Source organism: Acanthochromis polyacanthus, chromosome 11 (assembly GCF_021347895.1).
Source record: "Acanthochromis polyacanthus isolate Apoly-LR-REF ecotype Palm Island chromosome 11, KAUST_Apoly_ChrSc, whole genome shotgun sequence".
NCBI lineage: Eukaryota > Metazoa > Chordata > Actinopteri > Pomacentridae > Acanthochromis > Acanthochromis polyacanthus.
Window position 1 is genome coordinate 31,290,126 of NC_067123.1, and position 20,518 is coordinate 31,310,643.

Below are 20,518 nucleotides of genomic sequence, written 5' to 3' on the forward strand. Positions count from 1 at the left end.
GAAGAATTAATGTAAGGTAAAGCCTCCTTGAACAGTCTAGTTGGGATAGGATCTAAAAGACATGTTGATAGTTTGGATGTAGAAAATGTTGAAATTAGTTCAGAGAGATATATAGGATTGAGGAATTCTAAATGTCTATCAGGTCTTACAACCAATTCTAAAGCAACTGTACTCGATGATATATCTGTGACAGTTGTAGGAAGGGCCAGATTAATTTTTTCTTTAATCATAAAAATTTTATCTGTGAAGAAGCTCATGAAGTCATTACTGCTCAGAGCTAAAGGAATACATGGCTCAACAGAGCTCTGACTCTTTGTCAGCCTGCCTACAGTGCTGAAGAGAAACCTGGAGTTGTTTTTGTTTTCCTCTATTAAAAATGAATAATATATCTGGAAGGTCAACTACAGAAGGCCTTAGATCGGTTGGAAAGCTTTGAGAATCAAAGTTGACATCAAAATCTGAGAATCATCAGACTTAAAGAAGGTATGGAGGGCAACACACCGGTCGAATTCTTTGAAAAATGGATACCAGATGTGCGGGATTTGCAGACCGACCGCATTAAGCTGGACCGAGCAAACCAAACCGGTCCACCGACAAGACTGTCTGGTAAACAGGGACCGAGAGTCGTCCTGGTGAGGCTGCACGAATACGCCGACAAGCAGAAAATCCTCCACACAGACAGAAACAGAGGTACACTAAACACTGAGGGCAGAAATGTGTCATTCTACCAGGACTTTTCTGTGGAGGTCGTGAGAAGGAGGAAGGAGTCCGCCAATGCACGTAAACAACTGAGAGAGGCTGGGATAAGATGTTCCTTTCTGTACCCTGCCGTAATCAAAATCTACCACTCCGATGGCACCAGCTCTTCATTCTCCACCACTAAGGAAATCAATGATTACATTAGTAATATGACTGCACCTAAATAACTTGAGGTTATCTGGGTAACCATACTGGACAGCTTCAGGTATGACTGTTAGGGCAGCATAATGTAAAACGAAGGGCCTCTTGTGAAACAAATGCTCTGGTTGTGATTTTTCCTGTTCTCTCTTTCAAAATAGTATGCTGGTTATTTCATAGTGGCAATCCGGCGTGGGGAAACTGTATTGTCTTGCTGCTTCCAATCCCCATAGTTGCTCTCTCTCTCTCTCTCTCTCTCTCTCTCTCTCTCTTTTTGAGGATTTAGTAGTGCAACTAGGCAAATTTATCTTTTACTTTTCTTATAGGTTTAATTTTTTGGGAGAGAGGGCATGTTCAAAGTGCACTCTCTTCATGTGCTAACGTTTGTTGTGTCTCTGGGCCTGTTCAGTTTTTGCTCAGAACACATCTCTGTGTTTGTCAAAGTTAGTTCTACATTTAAGGCTGCAGATTGGTCCCTTACATATAAAATGGTTAAACTTGATCGTGACATGCAACTCATAACTGGGTGTTAATGGCTATTAAGATAAGTACATGGAACATCCGTGGATCTAATAATGTCGTCAAGAGAAAGGCTGTCCTAAATTCTCTTAAAAGAGATAAGATTCAAATAGCCTTTCTCCAAGAGACACATTTGAATGATGAAGAACATAAAAAATATCGTAGGGAATGGGTTGGTCAAGTTTTCTTCTCATCATACTCAACAAATAAGAGTGGTGTGGTGTGGTGATTCTGTTACACAAAAATCTTCTGTTTACTGTTATAACCTCTTTTAAAGACACCAAAGGCAGGTTTGTTTTGGTTAAAGGAATGTTACACAGTGAAAATATTATACTAGGAATTCAGGATATTCAGGATGAAACCTTTTACACATCCTTACTTAGTCACGGAGCTGATATGGACTGTCCCAACATGATAATTGGGGGTGAATTTAATTGTGGTTTGTCCATTGATGGATAGACTTCCTCCTCAAACAAATACATCTAAAAATGTGAGGGCTGTTCTAAATATAAACAAAGAATTTGATCTGGTAGACATATGGAGGCATTATAACCCACTTTTAAAACAAAATGTAACCCCAGGATAAATCCCACATTTAATATGAAGTAGATCTTAGAGTCTATGGCTGTGTCCGAAATCGCATACTAACGTACTACTCATACTAAATGTGACGTCAAAATAAGTATGTAGTGCGTTCACATTGGATAGTATGAATAGATTGAGTACGCGAGAAATACCCGGATGTATACTATTTCCGGAAAAATTTTAAGTATGCGCGGTGACCACACCAGTCATACTCAACCGCCCCATAATGCTTTGCGAGCTATCCACCGAAATGCAAGCCTCTGCGGGATATGTGGCCGGACCGCGGCGATTTTTATTTTATTTTATGTGGTTAAGTAGTCATCCTAATCACCCCACAGATTTGAGAAATAGGTGTTTTCTGACCAACGTTTTAAATTTGTCAGACGCCTCACAACGTGCTACTGAATGATAGCAGCCAGTTGCAGCAGCTCGCTTTGCATACAGAACAAGTAGCAGCTACCTCGAGTAGCCTGCAGCTACAACTGAAACGATTCGCATAATCTGGCTAATAACTGCATGAGGAGTGCCGGCTTGAAATTGCCACATTAATTATGCGACTGTTTGTTAGCGTAAAATCAACCTGAAGCCGGCATTCAGCCGAGATATTTAATAGCCGTACTTCCGGTTTTTGTCGTCGGAGGTTTGAAATCCATTATGGGAAACGGAGTAGTATACTACAGTGTGAACGGTCGGCATTCTAATCATACTTATAGTACGTAGTATACAGTATATACTCATTGAGAATGGTCCGTGTACGTTGCCGTCATTCTATTTTCGATTTGGGGTCAAAACACCAAAAACGGATAACGGCCGTTTCCCGTTTTTCATTTTCAAAACAAAAATCGGAAAACGGAAAACCAATCCGTTTTCCGATTTTCTTTTTTCAATAAAAACGGATATCAAAAAACAAATTAGAAGTTAAATTTCATTTTTTTGATATCCGTTTTTTATTTATTTATTATTTTTATAGCCCAATATTACAAGAGTTACCCCAAAGGGCAAGCAAATCGGGTACAATGGATTTCACTGCTGTCTTATTTATTCACAGGACTAGCAGGGTGACTAAAGAAATAAATGTAATAGTCAGAACAGCACTGCCGAAGCAGTCTGTCATAATTGCATGCCTAGTTTTTATATACTTTGTGAACAATCTCATTCACTATATCTGAATGTCATAGTAATAATGTGAACATCGCCACCTTCTGGGTGCTCTACCTCAGAATACACAATTTTCAACATTAAATGTTCTTCCAGACTGGATCATCATTTGGCCGCAAAATGATGACCGGCTACCTGTCATCAAGAAATGTCAAGGCTTGTGAGGGCAGGGTTAAGGGTAAGATCCCTGCATGGACCCTACCACCAAGCACGTTAACATGTAAGAGAAGCACTATGTGTTTGTGCAGTTTAAAAACTTCAGTGTACCGCCGGCGGTACACTTACTAATTTGCATAGGAATTTCAAGAATGTCCGACGGCTGCAAACGCGATTATACAAACACTATACGCCGATGGAAAGCTTAGATTCTCATGAATCCGCCGGTATAAACCACTTTCAGATGTGATTACCACAGCGGGTAATATAAACACATTTGTCCGACAAAAACGAATATTCATCCATCCGTTCTCTATACACGGCTTCAACGTACACAGCGCGACTCACATTTCCGGGTTCATTATTACACACAGATGAAAATATTCCACAAAAAACGGCCATAATCCAACCTTGGACATCCAGACAAAACACGTCAGTAAAATATTTCGTCCAAAACATGTCTTGAAGTCGGTATATTTACCAAGAATAGGTCGTTTTCAAGGAAATGCACCTGGCGATGCCCGTCCAATATTCCCTGTATGTCTCGTCATATTTTTTATTTAAAAATAGAATATTAGCGATTTTTTTGTACTGAAAATGGCTGGAATTGACTGTAGCTTAAAGGGTTAACAACATTTATGTTTTGATTTGGTTCTAGGAGAGTGGGTCCGTGTACGTCGTCATTTCTGATGTTTGTCTTGCAAAAGTGTAGTTAGAAAACGGATATCAAAAAAATGAAATTTAACTTCTAATTTGTTTTTTGATATCCGTTTTTATTGAAAAAAGAAAATCGGAAAACGGATTGGTTTTCCGTTTTCCGATTTTTGTTTTGAAAACGAAAAACGGGAAACGGCCGTTATCCGTTTTTGGTGTTTTGACCCCAAATCGAAAATAGAATGACGGCAACGTACACGGACCGAGAATGTAGTATGTAGTACGTTAGTATGCGATTTCGGACACAGCCTATCACTTTAAGACAGTCTATAGTTTGTTTGAAACACACATTCCCCAACACGAGGTATGACACACTATCATGTTAGTTTTAGGGCGTCATTTGTCATTTGCCTGCTTTTAATTGGTCAGTATTAGGGAGACCTTTGTTTTCCTTAATTATGATTGGGGAGTGGGAGGAAGACAGAGAGAGAAGGGAGTGATGGAGAGATGGTGCAGCACGCTCTATGCTCTCTGCTGCATGTAAAGTTTTCTCATCTTTTATTAGCGTGGTAATTCGCCATTAGCTGTACACCTAGGAGGGAAACCTGTTGTTTTCCTGCCTTGCCGCGTTGGGACTTTATTGCCGTCACTGCCAAGGTGAGGTGTGGACTTTCTTGCCGCCACCGCTGAGCCCTGCCGATGTACGGGCTTTATTGCCCGTCACAGCCGAACCTAGCCACGGACACGGCTGCCGAGCCGAGGGGGGAACATTGGCGCGAGCCGCCGAACTTAGCCACGGACTACGCCGCCCAGCTGAGGGGTGGATACCGCTGCCAGCCGCCCAGTCGAGGGGTGCACATCGCCGTCGAGCCGAGTGGCAAACGTCACGGCCAGCCGCCGAGCCGCGGGATGGACATCGCCGCTGAGCCGAGAACGCAGCCGCCAGCTGCTGAGCCGAGGAACGGACATCGTCGCTAACCGCCGAGAAGGAAAGTGGATGTTTCTTCAGTGTTGTTGTGCCAGGTTCTGGACCATGGTTTCTTCGTTCATCATCATCGACAGTCACAGTAAGGAGACAGTGAATCGCCATTTTTATACAATGCTCAGTGACGCCAACGAGCCTTCATTGCATCGCACTCAAGCGTCATGCAGGCCTGCAACGAGGGTTTTGGGGTTACATTTATTGCATTTTTTGTGGCCCCACACATTGTGTTAATAGAGGACGTTTGCTGTGTTTGAGATTGGAATGTGCTTGGACTGATCCGTCTAGTTGATTTTGTTATTTTTGTAAAGATTTGTAAGGACAGTAAAAGGGTTACAGGACCCTAATTTTACCCTCAGAAAGGGTTAAGAATTAAGAGCTTGTACTTAAGTGTGTTGAGTTTTGGACTTTAAAGGGAGGCTCGTCCATTTCCTTTTGGAAAACAAGGTTCCCTAATACCCTCAAAGGTGTTGAATTTAAGTTCATTTTATTATTTAATTCTTATTTCATTTTCTCTAACAAGCCTATAAAATTATTTACGTTGTCAATAAATACCCTAAAATTCATACTTTCCTGGGATTGATTTCTGAGTTAATGTCACAGGATTTTTCATTGTCAAAAGGTTAAAACACTGCTACACTTTGATATCTGAATTTAATGGTTTTGAATAGAAAAGCATACTAACATTAGGCTAAACCATCAGGCATATTACTTTAAGGAGTATTCCAGGAACAAATTAACCATTAGGTTTAAGCTAAAGAACCCAGGGCACTGTATCTTAAAGGGGAACTTCGTTTTTTTCAACCTGGGGTCTGTTTTCATATGTCTTTTCATACATGTGAGTGACGGAGAAATGAATTTTCGACATAGCTCCAGTATTTAGACAGGCAGGCAGCTTCGCAGCTCAGCTAGCAGCTCAGCTAGCGAAAAGTATGGGACAACTTGCCCCCCCGCGTCAAAGTTCGCCCTAACGTGCTTTTTCCCCCCACACTGACCGGCTCGGATAGTCTCAACGAGTGTCCCACAACATACTAGAGATGAGAAGTGAACGAAAACCTCCACATTACTTGGCGATCGCTGTTTGTTGTGGTCTGTATCCAAATCTCAGGACGCTAGAAAGCAAATCTCGTTCCTTTTTTTCCCTCTATTTTTTTATGACACCAACCAGCCATGGTGTCATTACTTAAGCTGCATGCAAATTTTTTTCTTATTTGTGACTGTGACCATCACCTGCCCTCATGGCAAATTAACCTATCATGTTTATTTCAAGCTGCTTCCTACATTATGCCATTGAGGGCTGTGCACACCCAAGTGAAACATAAAGCAAACACAGGACAGAGAAAGGACAGACAAAAAAAGAGGCATAGACAGTGTTCTTAGAGAGAAAGTGCATTGTATTTATTTGTGCTCTTTAATTCACACCTTGAAACCAGTTATATGTCCAAGACCCTTCACAAACACCAGATACAACAGAATCCCAACAGGATCAATCAGAAAGTTGTCAGAAGACCCACAGAAAGGATAGATGAAGCAGAGTGAGATCCACAGACACTAATCCAGCAATCCCCACTGACTCAGCGACCGGGGGAACAAACTCTATTGAGTTTTGGTAGATGCCAGTGTGGTGGGTCTGGCATGCAAGAAAACCTCCACCAAAGGGGGGAGCTGTCTCCTCCAGCCCAAGGAGGGCTGAGATATCAAGCTTGAACCAGAGTAAACTGTTATGGTTAAGAACATCATGGAATACATGACTCAAATGTGTCATTGATGATGATGGGTGGGATGAGATATTACGGCTGCCTTCCAGAATTTCGATTTGCAACAGGTATAAGGAGTTACAATATAATATTTTGCAACGTGTTTACATATCTCCACATATCAATAGTAAATGTAAAACGGGAACCTCTCCAATTTTCCCAAATGTAAATCTTGTAAAGGCACCAGGCTGCATTGTTTGTGGGAATGCAAAAAAAAATCCACACGTTCTGGAAGGTAGTATGTGTAAGTGTTAGCAAAGCAGTGGGTCAGCAGGTGTCTGTAGACCCACTGTTGTGTCTGCTTGGGAAAGTTCCTGCTTCTCTTAAAGCAAATGAAAATGTAATCCAGTTGCTTTTAATGTTAGCAAGAAAAGCTATAATGGTAAAGTGGGTTGGAGAAGACCCCTCTTCTATCTCGGTGTGGAAATCTCTGATTTCAGAGGTTGTGACTCTGGAAAAACTTGGACATTATATTAATGGAAGGACTCATCTTTTTCTGCAGAAATGGAGGAAGCCACTGAGACTCTTGGAAGTTCATTACAACCTGGATTTAAATTTGTAATATGATGGTCAATTGCCATATTTTTGAATGGGGAACAGAAGGCACAGGTTTGATTTACTGTTACCACATAATATACAGGGTGACCCAAAAGTTTGGAAACAAATGAAAAGTCTATAATCCAAATAATATAATGTTATTTCAATAAATCAGTACCACAGATATATTCAGAAGAGTAACAGATTAGTGTAAAACAAACCTATTTCGACATGTTCATGTTTGTTTCTTATACAAAGTTGTGAACGTTTCCACCAACTGGTTACACTGGTATCTTCTGGAATGTATCTTCATTCATGCTTATGAAGGTTCCTCAAACTGGTCAGTAAATGTTGCCTCATAGTACTTTTGGATGTTTAAAAAAATTAAAACTGTCAGATACTTTGCCATCAAGAGTTTTGAAATCTGACACTGATGGCCTGCATTTTGAAGTTATGCTCCAGCATACCTGTACCTTATGGTTCTATTAATTTTCTTCCGAGTTATTCCACTCGGCAAATACTATACTTTTAAGTTATTTTATTATGCTATAACAAAAATGGGTAAAATAACAGTGAATTCATGCACCCCCAACTCAAATAGACACTGCAGTTAAACTTTGTTTCCAAACTTTTGGGTCACCCTGTAGGCTTCCACTCTCTGTGCTCCTAATGCCACAAACTCCTCTATCATAGTGACCAGCTTCGCAGCACTGTTTCTATGTTGATATCTGTTTACTGTGTTTTGTTTGTACATTTGTTTTGTGTTGTAAAACAAAAAATGCTATAATAAACAGAATTTGCAAAAAAAAAAAAAAAAAATATGCTGCCCTGGCATTATGAAGAGCATTTTTAAAAATAAATTACGAGACTACTTTTCCTAGCTACATAAACTTCCTCTAAACTAGTGGAATACCTCTTCCTTTCCAGCTTTCGGGATGACTGCTGTAAAGTTCTCAGCTATGAATTATACCAAGGAGCAGGCCCTCTCTGAGATACAAACGAGTCCGGGCTTTACTCTGCTTTTCGTTGATGAAAGGCTTCTTCCGTGCCCTGTGTGACTTCAGACCAGCTTCAAGAAATTGGTTTCGAACTGTCCGAACAAGTCACATTTCTCAACAGTGCCCAGTCATTTTTAAGGTCTCTGGAGGTCTGACGACAATTCCTGGTACTGCAGCGGATAAGTGCTCGGTCATCTTGTGGGGTAGAAAGATGTTTCCTGCTGCAACCAGTAAGCAATTTGACAGTTGCAAGAACACAGGTGATGGTTGCTGGAAATCGGCCTCTGTACCCCTATATAGATATTCCATTAAAAATCAGCCGTTTCCAGCTAGAATAGTCATTTACAACATTCACAATGCCTAGACTGTATTTCTGATTCATTTAATGTTAAACTACATTGTCAAATGTATTCGCTCACCCATCCAGATGATCAGAATCAGGTGTTCCAATCACTTCCATGGCCACAGATGTATCAAATCAAGCACCTAGGCATGAAGACTGCTTTTACAAACATTTGTGAAAGAATGGGTCGCTCTCAGGAGCTCAGTGAATTCCAGCGTGGAACTGTGATAGGATGCCACCTATGCAACAAATCCAGTCGTGACATTTGCTCGCTCCTAAATATTCCACAGTCAACTGTCAGCTGTATTATAAGAAAGTGGAAGTGTGTGGGAACGACAGCAACTCAACCACGAAGTAGTAGGCCACGTAAACTGATGGAGCAAGGTCAGCGGATGCTAAGGCACATAGTGCCAAGAGGTGGCCAACTTTCTACAGAGTCAGTCGCTACAGATCTTCAAACTTCATGTGGCCTTCAGATTAGCTCAAGAACAGTGCGCAGAGAGTTTCGTGGAATGGGTTCCATGGCCGAGCAGCTGCATCCAAGCCTCACATGACCAAGTGCAATGCAAAGCATCAGATTCAGTGGTGTAAAGCACACTGCCACTGGACTCTAAGAGAAGTGGACAAATCTGGGTTTGGCGGTTGTCAGGAGAACAATGCTTGTCGCACTGCATTGTGCCAAGTGTAAAATTTGGTGGAGGGGGGATTATGATGTGGGGCTGTTTTTCAGGAGCTGGGCGTGAGCAGCCTAGCTTCTACAGCTGATTGCCGCTGCTTGGGACACATGTCTCAATTCTGATCACAGATGTATTAAAAATGACTCCCGAGACACACACGTTTTGCACACACTGTTGCTCAGTGAAATCTGGCTGGTACAACCGTGTCTGACCAGTAGCGCAAACGCGGAAATGCCCGGCAGCAGCCGACCACGCAAGTTTCGTGTTGCGGTGACGGACTGGCTTGGCTCCGTGCCAAATCAAATTTTCAAAATCATCTGGTGGGCCAGATCTTATTCCTGACGGGCCAGTTTTGGCCCGCGGGCCGCCAGTTGCCGACCACTGCTTTACTACATGGGTTTCCTGTTTTCCTCTCTATCCTTGGCAGAGGTCTGCACTCTCTGAGTGCTTTTCTAGTTTGCTCATGTAATGTTTAGACAAATCCCCACAGTGTCACATTTGACACAACGTGCACCTTTTTTGTGGCTCAGAAAGCCGCTGTGTGCATCATCGTGAGCAAATGGTAACCTGCCTTGCATATGTCAAAAACCTCAAAGATTAATTACATGTGTCAATCAAACCACACGCTTACGTCAATACGCCTCTGGATATCAATTCAGCAATGTGTTTCCCTCATCATACAGTCATTACACTGCCTATACCTGTGCTATTGATGAATCGGCACTGACAACAAAAGACAAAAATGAGAATTGACTGCAGAGCTGCAGGGAGGTACAGCTGAAAAGACGAAGTGTAATATGAACAGGAGGAAGCAGGAGCAACATCATTCCTTCTCTCCACTCCACCACTTGCAGACACTCGAATGATCACATCACTTTCTCTGTGTGCAGAAAGTGTCAAGCAGAATGGCCGCCATAAAGTTGCAGGGAAATGAGTATAATAAGATGATCAGGGTGGCTTTATAGCCATGTGAGATTGACATTAAGGAGCTGGAAGGAAGGAGTGCAGTAAGAAGTGAGACACTAGCATAGTGCAGGATCATATCAAGATAACCAAAATATCAATATAGTGTCAGTACCTCTTCTTACATGTCAGAAGATTGTATTTCAATATTCCTGCACCAAGTGTGTTTTGATAGATAGATAGATAGATAGATAGATAGATACTTGATTAATCCCGAAGGAAATTCAAGTGTTCAGCAGCTTACATCCAACAAAATAAAATAACAAAAAGGGAGGTTAGTAACATTAACAATAAAGGTTAGTATATACTCTGAAAATCTTGCTGTACAAACTGCAAACTGATATCCCATTTTAGCTGCAAATGCTGAGGATGTTAACATGTAGACTGGAGTTGTAACATGAAGTCAGAGCATAAAAGGGGATTCGACCACTCAGACCTGCTCCTGGCTCCTCTGTGAACTGCACAGATCTGTGCAAAATGCAAAGGAATACGCTCCAAAGCAGAAGAGCTGCATCACACAGTCAACGATACCTTAAACATAAATCTAGTCCGTTCGCTGCTCGACCGACAAGTGCATGTCGGAACACGTCACTGCAGTTATTCGGGACCTCAGCAGAGTCCGCACAGAATATGGAAAACAAGTCTTATTTTTGGAAGCTGCCATCTATTAGCAAGGTTTAAATATTCATAGCTGTTTGCAGTGAAGCTGAGACCTAAAAACTCTCATTTCCATTGCTTAATAGAGTAAACCAAACAAAAATAAAATGAGATTATTAGATTCCCAGTCATAGTAGTTTGTCAAGCGTGATAACAATATTTATTCTTAATGATTGTTCAAATTGGAACTTAGTCAGATGATGCCTCGATTTCAATAAGAATCTGTGGTGTGCTGTTCATAACCCAGTGCTTTCAGTCTTATGCCACTAAAAGCTATTTAATTTGTATAGTACCTGTGGTTAGGATTTCAGTTTTTTTATTTTATAAATTTGTCACATCGACAGTTTTGTTATTAATTCACTCACCATAATAAAAAAAATAGTGGAACAGTGTTTCATTCCTTGGACGGGGTCTGTGAGTTGTAAAAGTAAACTCTTTCTCCTGGCAGAACACAGATGCAGCCTTGCTTCCAACCATCAGCTATCCTGCCTTCGCGGTTGATGATGACGCCCTCTATAGTCAAACCCTTGACAAGATTGTTCGCAAGCTACGGGGCAAATATGGCTTCAAACGCTTCCTTCGTGATGGATACCGTACCGCCAATGAAGACAAGCATCGCTGCTACTACAAACCTGCAGAAATGAAGGTAATACACCAAAAAGATGCATTTTATTGTATATTATTCTGTCTTTCTTTTTGTTGTTTTCTTTTCTACTGTTATTCACTCTTTTAAGTTTAATAAGATGTTCAGCTGAGTGTTATCATTTTAAGAGTTGAAGTGTATTTAATATATTTGAATAATGTGCCTCAAATGGAGAAAGTAGATAGAAAATAACAAAACTATAAAGGATTCAGAATAGACCCCTGGAGAACTCCACTACAGATGAAGACGTAGCCAGTCAGAGAGGTGTGATCTCTAACATTTTAGAAATGCGTTAGAAGTTTTACAGACTACTGATTCAAACATTGTGTCAAGTCAGACACTCAACATTAGGAGACTGACACAAATAAACAAATATAATGCTGCACTATCAGCAAAGCAGCAGCTGTTTGGGAGAGCACTCAACTGTTATTAAAGTATCTCGTTAAAATTCAGAAGATTGTATCATACAATTCAGACTTCAAGAATATAATATTGTTCACAAATGTATCTTGTATTCATTTCATGTAACCATTTGCTAAACTTAAGGGACATGGTTGGCAATCCCTGAAAAAGTTCAGCTAGAAAGTGCTTGACATTTGAAAAGTTTTTGAAATGTTTAATCCTGCAAAGGTATTATCTTTGTATGATAATGCTAAGAGATCTCCCACTTACTTAGCCTCTCCCATTTCAAGTCTTTAAATCCCCAAAATTTTTCTCCCCAAATCTTTGTGTGTGTATGTTAGTGAATGAGTATATATCAGTGTGTGAGGTTGTGCACATATATGTATGTGAATAACCATGCTTCCGCTGTCCTTTTGTGAATCCCCTGTGATCCTGACGAAATGACAGTGCATTCACTTAAGAATCAGCTCAGTGAACGCACCAAAAGTGAACCACAGACTGGACTGATGCTAAAGAAATCAGTGTGTTAGCTGTGGAACTAACCTCCTAGAGAGAGCTTGGAGAGGCAGATGAAGAAAACAACTAGGATCTGCAAGTACAAAGTGAGACACAAATGGAGTTTCTGTCTCTCAGTTCTGCTGACTGCTAGAGAGTCATGTCTATTTAAGGAGTCCTTGAGCTCACCCGGCAGCCACGAGATTGCAGGCGATTTGAAGTACTCTTTGAGTATGGACTGTTGGACGCTTCATTCGAGAGGTTACTGAAGTTGTCAGTTCTAGTTCACTTTTTAAACATGTAGATTGCTTGTGGCTAAAAGGTGCTAATGAAATCAAACAAACCAAATAATGAGACACTGAGGATGGAAGTCATCGCTTGATATGTCACAGAGGGCACTTGTGGGCCCTAACTCTGAGTCACTTTGAAATTAGCTTTATTTAATCCCACAGCTAATAAGAAACAACAATAGGATTTTCAAAGAGTATTTAATGCTTCAGTTTCTTCAAGCTCCATCCTGCTCTCAGTTCTCAAATTATTGTGTAAGACCCTGATCTCAGTTAAGTGTCATTATGTAAATCCATGATGCATTTCTGCTGCCATTTCTCTTCCATCTACTAGTGGTGATATTTTTGCCACTAAATCAGCAAAGAGTTCAAATGAAAATAATTCTGGTTCAAGTGGTTACATTATCTATTACACAATGCAGCAAATATTACCACAATACCATTATCCTTTGATGAATATTTAAACAAGCTGCTGATTGTTTTGATGTGAGAAAAGAAGCATTTGGCAGTTTTGGAGGTGTAACAGATTAATAGCATTATAAACACAGCATGCAGAAAAGTGATAAGTAAATGTTCTGTGTTTCGAGTGATAAGCTGTCACACAGAGTAGTGAAATTCCACGAGTGTGTCTAACACAGTATGAGTTCTGTCTGGAGAAGAGGAGACACAGGTAGACCAGGTCTCCCTGCAGAAGACATTGACTGAAGTTGTTGTTGGCATTTAAGAGAGAATTCACAGCAGGGCAGACGTTTGTGCTCCCTGTCTGTTTACCATTGACAGAGTGCAGCAGCAGCAGCCTGTGTGATAGACAGTTTTACCAATCAGTCGAGCTGCTCAAGCACAAAACACCAGGGATCCCTGCCTGTTTACAGCCTCAACGGGCCAAAAGCACAGGCCTCATTGGGTGACTGCCTCAGCTCTCCCTTTCTCTCACTCCATGTGCCACTAAATACACCCTCCCCTCTTTTGTTTCTTTTTTTGCACTCTCCTGACTTTCATTTTTCTCTCCCTCATCCCTCTCTCACCACCTGATAGCTATATATTCCTGTCATCTCCGTGGAAATACACAGTTTAAGGCCATGCATATCTGTACAATCACAGGATGCAGAAATGATCCATTAAAAGAAGCACATTCATACAGACAGTTATATCTGATCAGTGATTGTGAAAGCAGCTTTTGAGTGCGAGTGCATGCTTGTCTTAACTCCACAAAGCATGTGTTATTCCATTAGGATGTAATCTCTGTTGTTTTCCATCAGTGAGGAGATTACTGCAAAAGATGAGGGACAGAGATAGTCGGGACTAATGATATTTATGGAGGGATGGACTCAAATGCACAGGCATAGGCACACATAGTTTGTATTGATGGATTTAAAAGTGGCTAATAAACACCTGCAGCTTGCTTGATGCTTTTACAAGCTGACCTTGATGATTTGTAGAGCTTATACAAATTTGGTGATGAAAAGAATGTTGTGCAGGCACAGTGTTTTTGAGCTGATCCTCTTTAGGTGAGAATAAACATGAAGGGATTGCATTATTGGAATGAATAAGTCTCTGATTCACTTGACTGTGTTTTCTGCATGTTGTAATCAAATGACTTTAGGTTTATGTGTGTGTTACAGCACACACATATGTGGTGTGCGCTTTATAATAAGATTTCTGGTTGAGTGAGATTGAGAGAATAATCCAGCAAGCAATTGTGCTGGTTCAAGTGTTTGTTGTGGAAAAATTCTCTGCAGCTGCTGCCACACGCTGTCTTTGACTTCTTTGCATTCAGTTGACGGTCAGTTGATTAGTCAGTCAAATTGCTTATTAGATGTTTATGTGGAAGAATTTTAATCAAATTTAAAACCTGAATAAACTGAATGCATATGCCTCCATACAGAGTGAAAGGGCTCAGTGAGTGGTTTGGTATGTATAACAAAGTATTAAATCATATGCGATGGTTCTCGTAGTCATTGCTTCCCAGTCCAACTGAACTTCAAAGGGTGATTTTTGTGTTGGATGTTTCAAAACACCAAGTGAGGGAATATATTTTGGATAAATACTGTTCAGTCACAGACCCATAGACTAGGGGAATCTGTGACCAAGAGCTTTGAAGCTGTTTTGGAGGCTAAAGTTGGCCCGACATCTTAGCTTAGCTTTTTAACCTAACATATTTCGTGTAATTCAAACAGCATGGGCCTGTCTGTTCCAGCCAGTGTGAAAACTTTCCATCAAACTAACAACTAAACAGCTGAACCAAAACTTTTCAATCTGTGATATGTTTGTGACATGAAAGTGTGCCAGTCACAGGATTTTAAAGGAACATCTGCAGCATGAATTCAAAAGCTGAATTATCATTAAATCCATCTCTTGAGTGTGAACAGGTCCTTCCATTCTAAATGAGAAATATATGGCATACACTGATTAACCACAATATTAAAACCACTGGGTTGATATTGTTTCAATCCCTGTTATGCCACCAAAATGGCTCAGGTCCACAGGGCCATGAACAGAGACATCTGGGAATGTCCAGTGGTGTCTGGCACCGGCACATTGTTAGCTGACACTTTGAGTCATGTGGGTTGCTGGGTCTGTTCTGGTGCATCCCATGGATGCTCAATCAAATAGGGATCTAGTAAACCTGATGGCTCAATCACCCCTTTTGGACTGTTTGCCGTGTTCCTTGTGCTGCACCTGACCAGTCTTTGCTGTGTGGAATGGTGCATTGTCCTGCCAGGGGATGCTGCTGTCATTGGGAGTGTTGCTGTTATAGGGGGTGTAACTGGTCTGCGATATCCACATGACTGCCAAACTCTTTGTAGAGTCAGCATCGTCTTGTTTTTCTGTACCATAAACTTTCTGACACTTTAGACATTCAAATGTCCTCCACAAACAAACACAGCTTATTATTTTAAAAAAATGACCTTGAGCGGTACCATTATTATTCTTCTCTGATGTGTTAGTCTTCACCACAATATCACATCTTCTATGGCTTTCTCTATGCCATACTGTTACATATTCAGTGCTTCTAAATTTCTGCAATCCCTGCTTTAAAGTCCTTGTGCAACTCTCCTCTGTGAAATGGAAAGGCAATAATTCCATTCTTCTCGTCTTCTTCCAGCTTTTTGATGGAATCGAGTGCGAGTTTCCCATGTTTTTCATCTACATGATGATTGACGGTAAGCCTTGTTCTATTCGCAGCTGCTATTATGATGCCTCAAGTGGGTCATTGGCAAGATAAAAACCAGACTTGCAGCATTTGACAAGGAATTGCATTTTAATGTTTGCTAGATTTAGAGGACTTAAAGACACTTTTGAAAAGATGTAATTTGTAATTTTTCCTCCTTGTTTAAGGCTATTTCTGTTGTACTGAAAGATGAATTAAAATAAATTTAAAAGCAACTTTTTTAAAATTACACACCCAGTGTAAAACAGGAAAAAAGAAAGACAAAGTTAACCCTGTAATGAAGTCCACTATGTGGTGTGAGGCAACCACGAACTGACTTTATACAGAAAATTAAATCATATGCTCATATACACTCAGCTGTTCGTCACTTCAGTGCATGTTACATTGATTTAGATTATTTCTCTGGAGACTTAAACAGTCATAACTTGCCTAGCTCTGAATCTAATCTTATCCTTGCTTTAAACCAAGTCCATGCGCCAATTTATCTTATAGGAACTTGGTCTTTGTCTCCACAAGAAGGTTAAATTTCCTCCCTGTGACTGTGTGAATTGATTCATGCTCCCATAGCACGAGTTATTTTCAGTTGTGTTCAAAACAATAGCAGTGTTCTTCAAAATGTGAGTAGAGCTCAAAATCCTGCTTGGAAAATGCAAAGTTTTTTATTTTATTAACTGAGAACAATGCACTTTACATTGAAACATGGTGAGAAATTTCTCAATATTTTAAATCATTTGCAGAAAATTACAGGAACAAATATTTTTGCCCGTTCAAAAAAATAGCAGTATCTGCACTGTTCATTTCAAACTTAAAAAAACAGTTTGATTTGGCATTCCTGTGAATAAATAAACTAATATTTTGTTGTATAGCCACGGTTTTTGAGAACTTCTTCACATCTGTGAGGCATGGAATCAACCAACTTCTGGCATCTGTCAACTCGTATTCCGGCCCAGGATGACTCAACAGCCTCCAACAGTTCCTCTGCATTTCTAGGTTTTGCCTCAGAAACAGCACTTTTGATGTCACCCCACAAGTTTTCGATTGGATTAAGGTCCAGGGATTGGGCTGGCCACTCCATAACCCTAACTTTATTGGTCTGGAACCAAGATGTTGCACGCTTGCTGGTGTGTTTGGGGTCGTTGTCTTGTTGAAACACCCATTTTAAGTGCATTTCCTCTTCAGCATAAGGCAGCATGACCTCTTCAAGTATTGTGATATAAGCAAACTGATCCATGATTCCTGGTATGCGATAAATGGGCCCAACACCATAGTAAGAGAAATAGCCCCATATCATGAGGCTTGCACCACCATGCTTCACGGTCTTCAGGGTGTACTGTGGCTTGAATTCTGTGTTTGGGGGTCGCCTGACAAAGACTCTGCGGCCCTTGGACCCAAAGAGAACAATTTTATTCTCATCAGTCCACAAAATATTTCTCCATTTCTCTTTAGGCCAGGTCATATACTCTTTGGCAAATTGTATCCTCTTCAGCACGTCTTTTTTTTTAACAGTGGGACTTTGCGGGGGCTTCTTGCCCATAGACTGGCCTCACACAAGCGTCTTCTAATTATCACAGTACTCACAGGTAACTCCAGACTCTCTTTGATCTCCCTAGAGCTGATCATTGGCTGAGTCTTTGCCATTCTGGCTATTGATCGATCCATCCGAACTGTAGTCTTCCGTTTTCTTCCACGTCTCTCTGGTTTTGCTTTCCATTTCAAAGCATTGGAGATCATTTTACCTGAGCAGCCTATGATTTTCTGCACTGTATGTTTTCCCCTCTTTAATCAACTTTTTAATTAGAGTACGCTGCTCTTCTGTACAATGTCTGGAACGACCCATCTTTGGTTTTCACAGAGAATTGCATGGTCAACATGTGCTGGCTTCATCCTTAAATAAGGCCATCTGTATCACACCCAGGGGTAACTGGTCAATAGAGGGCGCTAGGGCGCCGCCCCCTCTGTCTCACATCATGCAGAGAGTCACAGCCCTTCCTTTAATAAAACGTTTTTAAATTTAAATTTACATATATATCCTATGTTTTTAACAAGCAAAATGGATAATAGAGCCTGTAGAGAGTTACTAAGATGTTTAGTTTATAATAAAAGTCGCAGTTCGCATGCGCAGTTCGTTCCTCTTAAATACAAGAGACAGGATACCACGGGGCGCAGGCTGACTGCGCCCCGCTGAGTGATCGGAGCGATCAGAGGGAGACAGCCTGTCTCCCTCTGATCGCTTTACACACCACCGGCCATGGGGTGGCAGCAGAAGCGAGTGGTTTGTTCATCTGCTTGCCTTTAATTAAAACTTGCGTACAAAAAATAACACAGATGTAGAGGTGCTGGCTTTAATCTCTAAAATGTGAGGATTTACTTTTTTGTCATTTAATAATGTAAATAGAAATGTTAGTTGACACAAGTGGCACTTTAGACTGAAAGCCTGTTGATTTTCATATGTTCTGAAATCTGAGGAATTACTGTTTTTCTTTATTTTCATTGTAAATATTTCATGTTAGTTGACAGAAGCACTTTGGGCTCAAAGCCTAAGATAAGATAGGTTTTATTTGTAACATGCACAGTTATACAGAGTATAATGCCTAATGGTTTCAGTATTTTGTTTTCAGGCAAAGTGACAAATTTTTATTGCTTTGATCTTAAATATGCAGATTTGCTGTTTTCTCATTGTCATGTAAGGTTGTTAATGTAAAAGTTAGCTCACAGAAGCACTGTCTGCTTTAAGCCTTATAGTCAGTTTTTTTTTTTTTTTTACAAAATGTCCAATGTTTGTTGGTTTCACTGGTATGGATTTTTTTTGTTTATTTGAGTATGTAAATATAAATATGTTGTTCCAAAGATTTTGCTGGACAGAAGAAGCATTTGGCACTCTTTGAAGCTGGAAAAATGAATTGTTTCTTCTTTTTTTTTTTTTTACTTTTGAAGTAAAAAATAGATTTGCATATTTATACATTCTTAATTTGTTTAATTATAGAAAAGGAGATTTTAAGGGTTTGTGTGTACCAATTACACCTTATTTGGAGCAAATCATATCAAACACTGGGGAGATAAATTCAAATTCACTAGCTGATAACATTTACGTGCATTTAATTGTCTATTTGACTCAGCAGTAGTGCTTAGGTGTACCCTCGTAGCACATCAAATGGCTGTGAACATAATTTACATCAATTCTTGTATTCTGGTGTTGCCGACTCTGCTATTTGGTTTGGTAAATTAAGTGCGCCCCCGCAAGAGAAAAATTCACCAGCCACCACTGATCACACCTGTTTCGTCACATAACAAATGAGCTCACTGATTGGACTCTAGACTGCTATTATTTTGAACACGCCTCTTTCAATTATTTATTCAATTACACAAACTCAGGAGCATGCATGTCATGAATTTTAGGTCTGCTGGTGTCTGTGACTCAACAACACCTACGAGTAAATTATTTGCCATCTAATAATAAAATTTCTGCCAAAAACCGTGATTAATCTGGTTAGTCATGATGGACTGCTATTGTTTTGAACACAACTGTACAAATACACACTCACACAAAGGTGGAAAAACATTATCATGTATATAGACAGCCCGATCTCACGGGGATTCGTGAAACTGTCACGTAAGTTTTAGTTTCGGTTTCGTGTGCATCAACACGATTTCGTCATGTTTTTCGTGCCGCTCACCACGAAATGCGCACCAATGTATTTTAAACGGCGGACTTTTCGTGCCACTCAGAACGTATTTCAAAAGAATGTGTATATTATATTTTTAATGTAAAACCGTGGCGAATCCAACGCTATATTTTGCATGACATCGTCCCTAAACATAACCCTAACCATAACCCTAACCATAACCTAACCATAACCTAACCATAAGCCGGTGGTACACTTACCAATTTGCATAGGAATTTCAAGAATGTCCGGCGGCCGCAAACGCAATCACACAAGCAGTATACGCCGATGGACAGCTTAGATCGTCATGAATCCACCGGTATAAACCACTTTCAGATGTGATTACCACAGCGAAAAACATTTCGTGGTGAGCGGCACGAAAAACATGACGAAATCGTGTTGGTGCGCACGAAACCGAAACTAAAACTTACGTGACAGTTTCACGAATCCCCGTGAGACCGGGTTGATATAGATGGCTTGCAAACACGTGACTTTCGCGGTGGCATTAACTTCCGGTTAATGAAGTGGTGGTCAGGCCAACCAAAATGACTGCCGCAGAGCAAGGAAAATGCGACTCTTTTTCGGAGTATTTTCGTGCTTTAGATTCTAATTCTCAAACTCAATACATCGAAAAACTCAAATTTTGTGATGGCATAGGTCCGTATGCGTTATCCGCGAAGGATTTGACCTACGAGTTGGAAAAATATCCGCCAGTTCAGTTCCCTGATATCTCAAACTATCTGGTGCTACAAACAAGCTTTTGCACTGCTAAACAAATGAAGGCTTGGAAAAGCATGGATTCATACAATTTCTTTGTCTGTGGATGGGTTAAAGAAGTCGGAGTTAAGATTCTGAAAGACAAATCCTGCATCATAAAAAGCCGTGTAAGTAACGATTTATGTAAACTTGTACTTGCTAGGTGTGCTAGCTCGGTGGATGCTAAAACGTTTTTCTGCTGTTGTTTTCAGGTGAAA

General features: G+C 40.5%; 1 protein-coding gene across 3 annotated transcripts in view; it reads left to right on the plus strand.

Moving 5' to 3' along the window:
- Nucleotides 1-20,518, plus strand: part of phkb (phosphorylase kinase, beta) — a 348,185-nt gene that overhangs the window by 167,030 nt on the left and 160,637 nt on the right. For all 3 annotated transcript variants that reach the window (XM_051955810.1, XM_051955811.1, XM_051955812.1), the window contains 2 exons: nt 11,332-11,529; nt 15,817-15,874. In XM_051955810.1, coding sequence (XP_051811770.1) covers nt 11,332-11,529; nt 15,817-15,874 — 256 coding nt within the window. The remainder of the gene's footprint in view (nt 1-11,331; nt 11,530-15,816; nt 15,875-20,518) is intronic.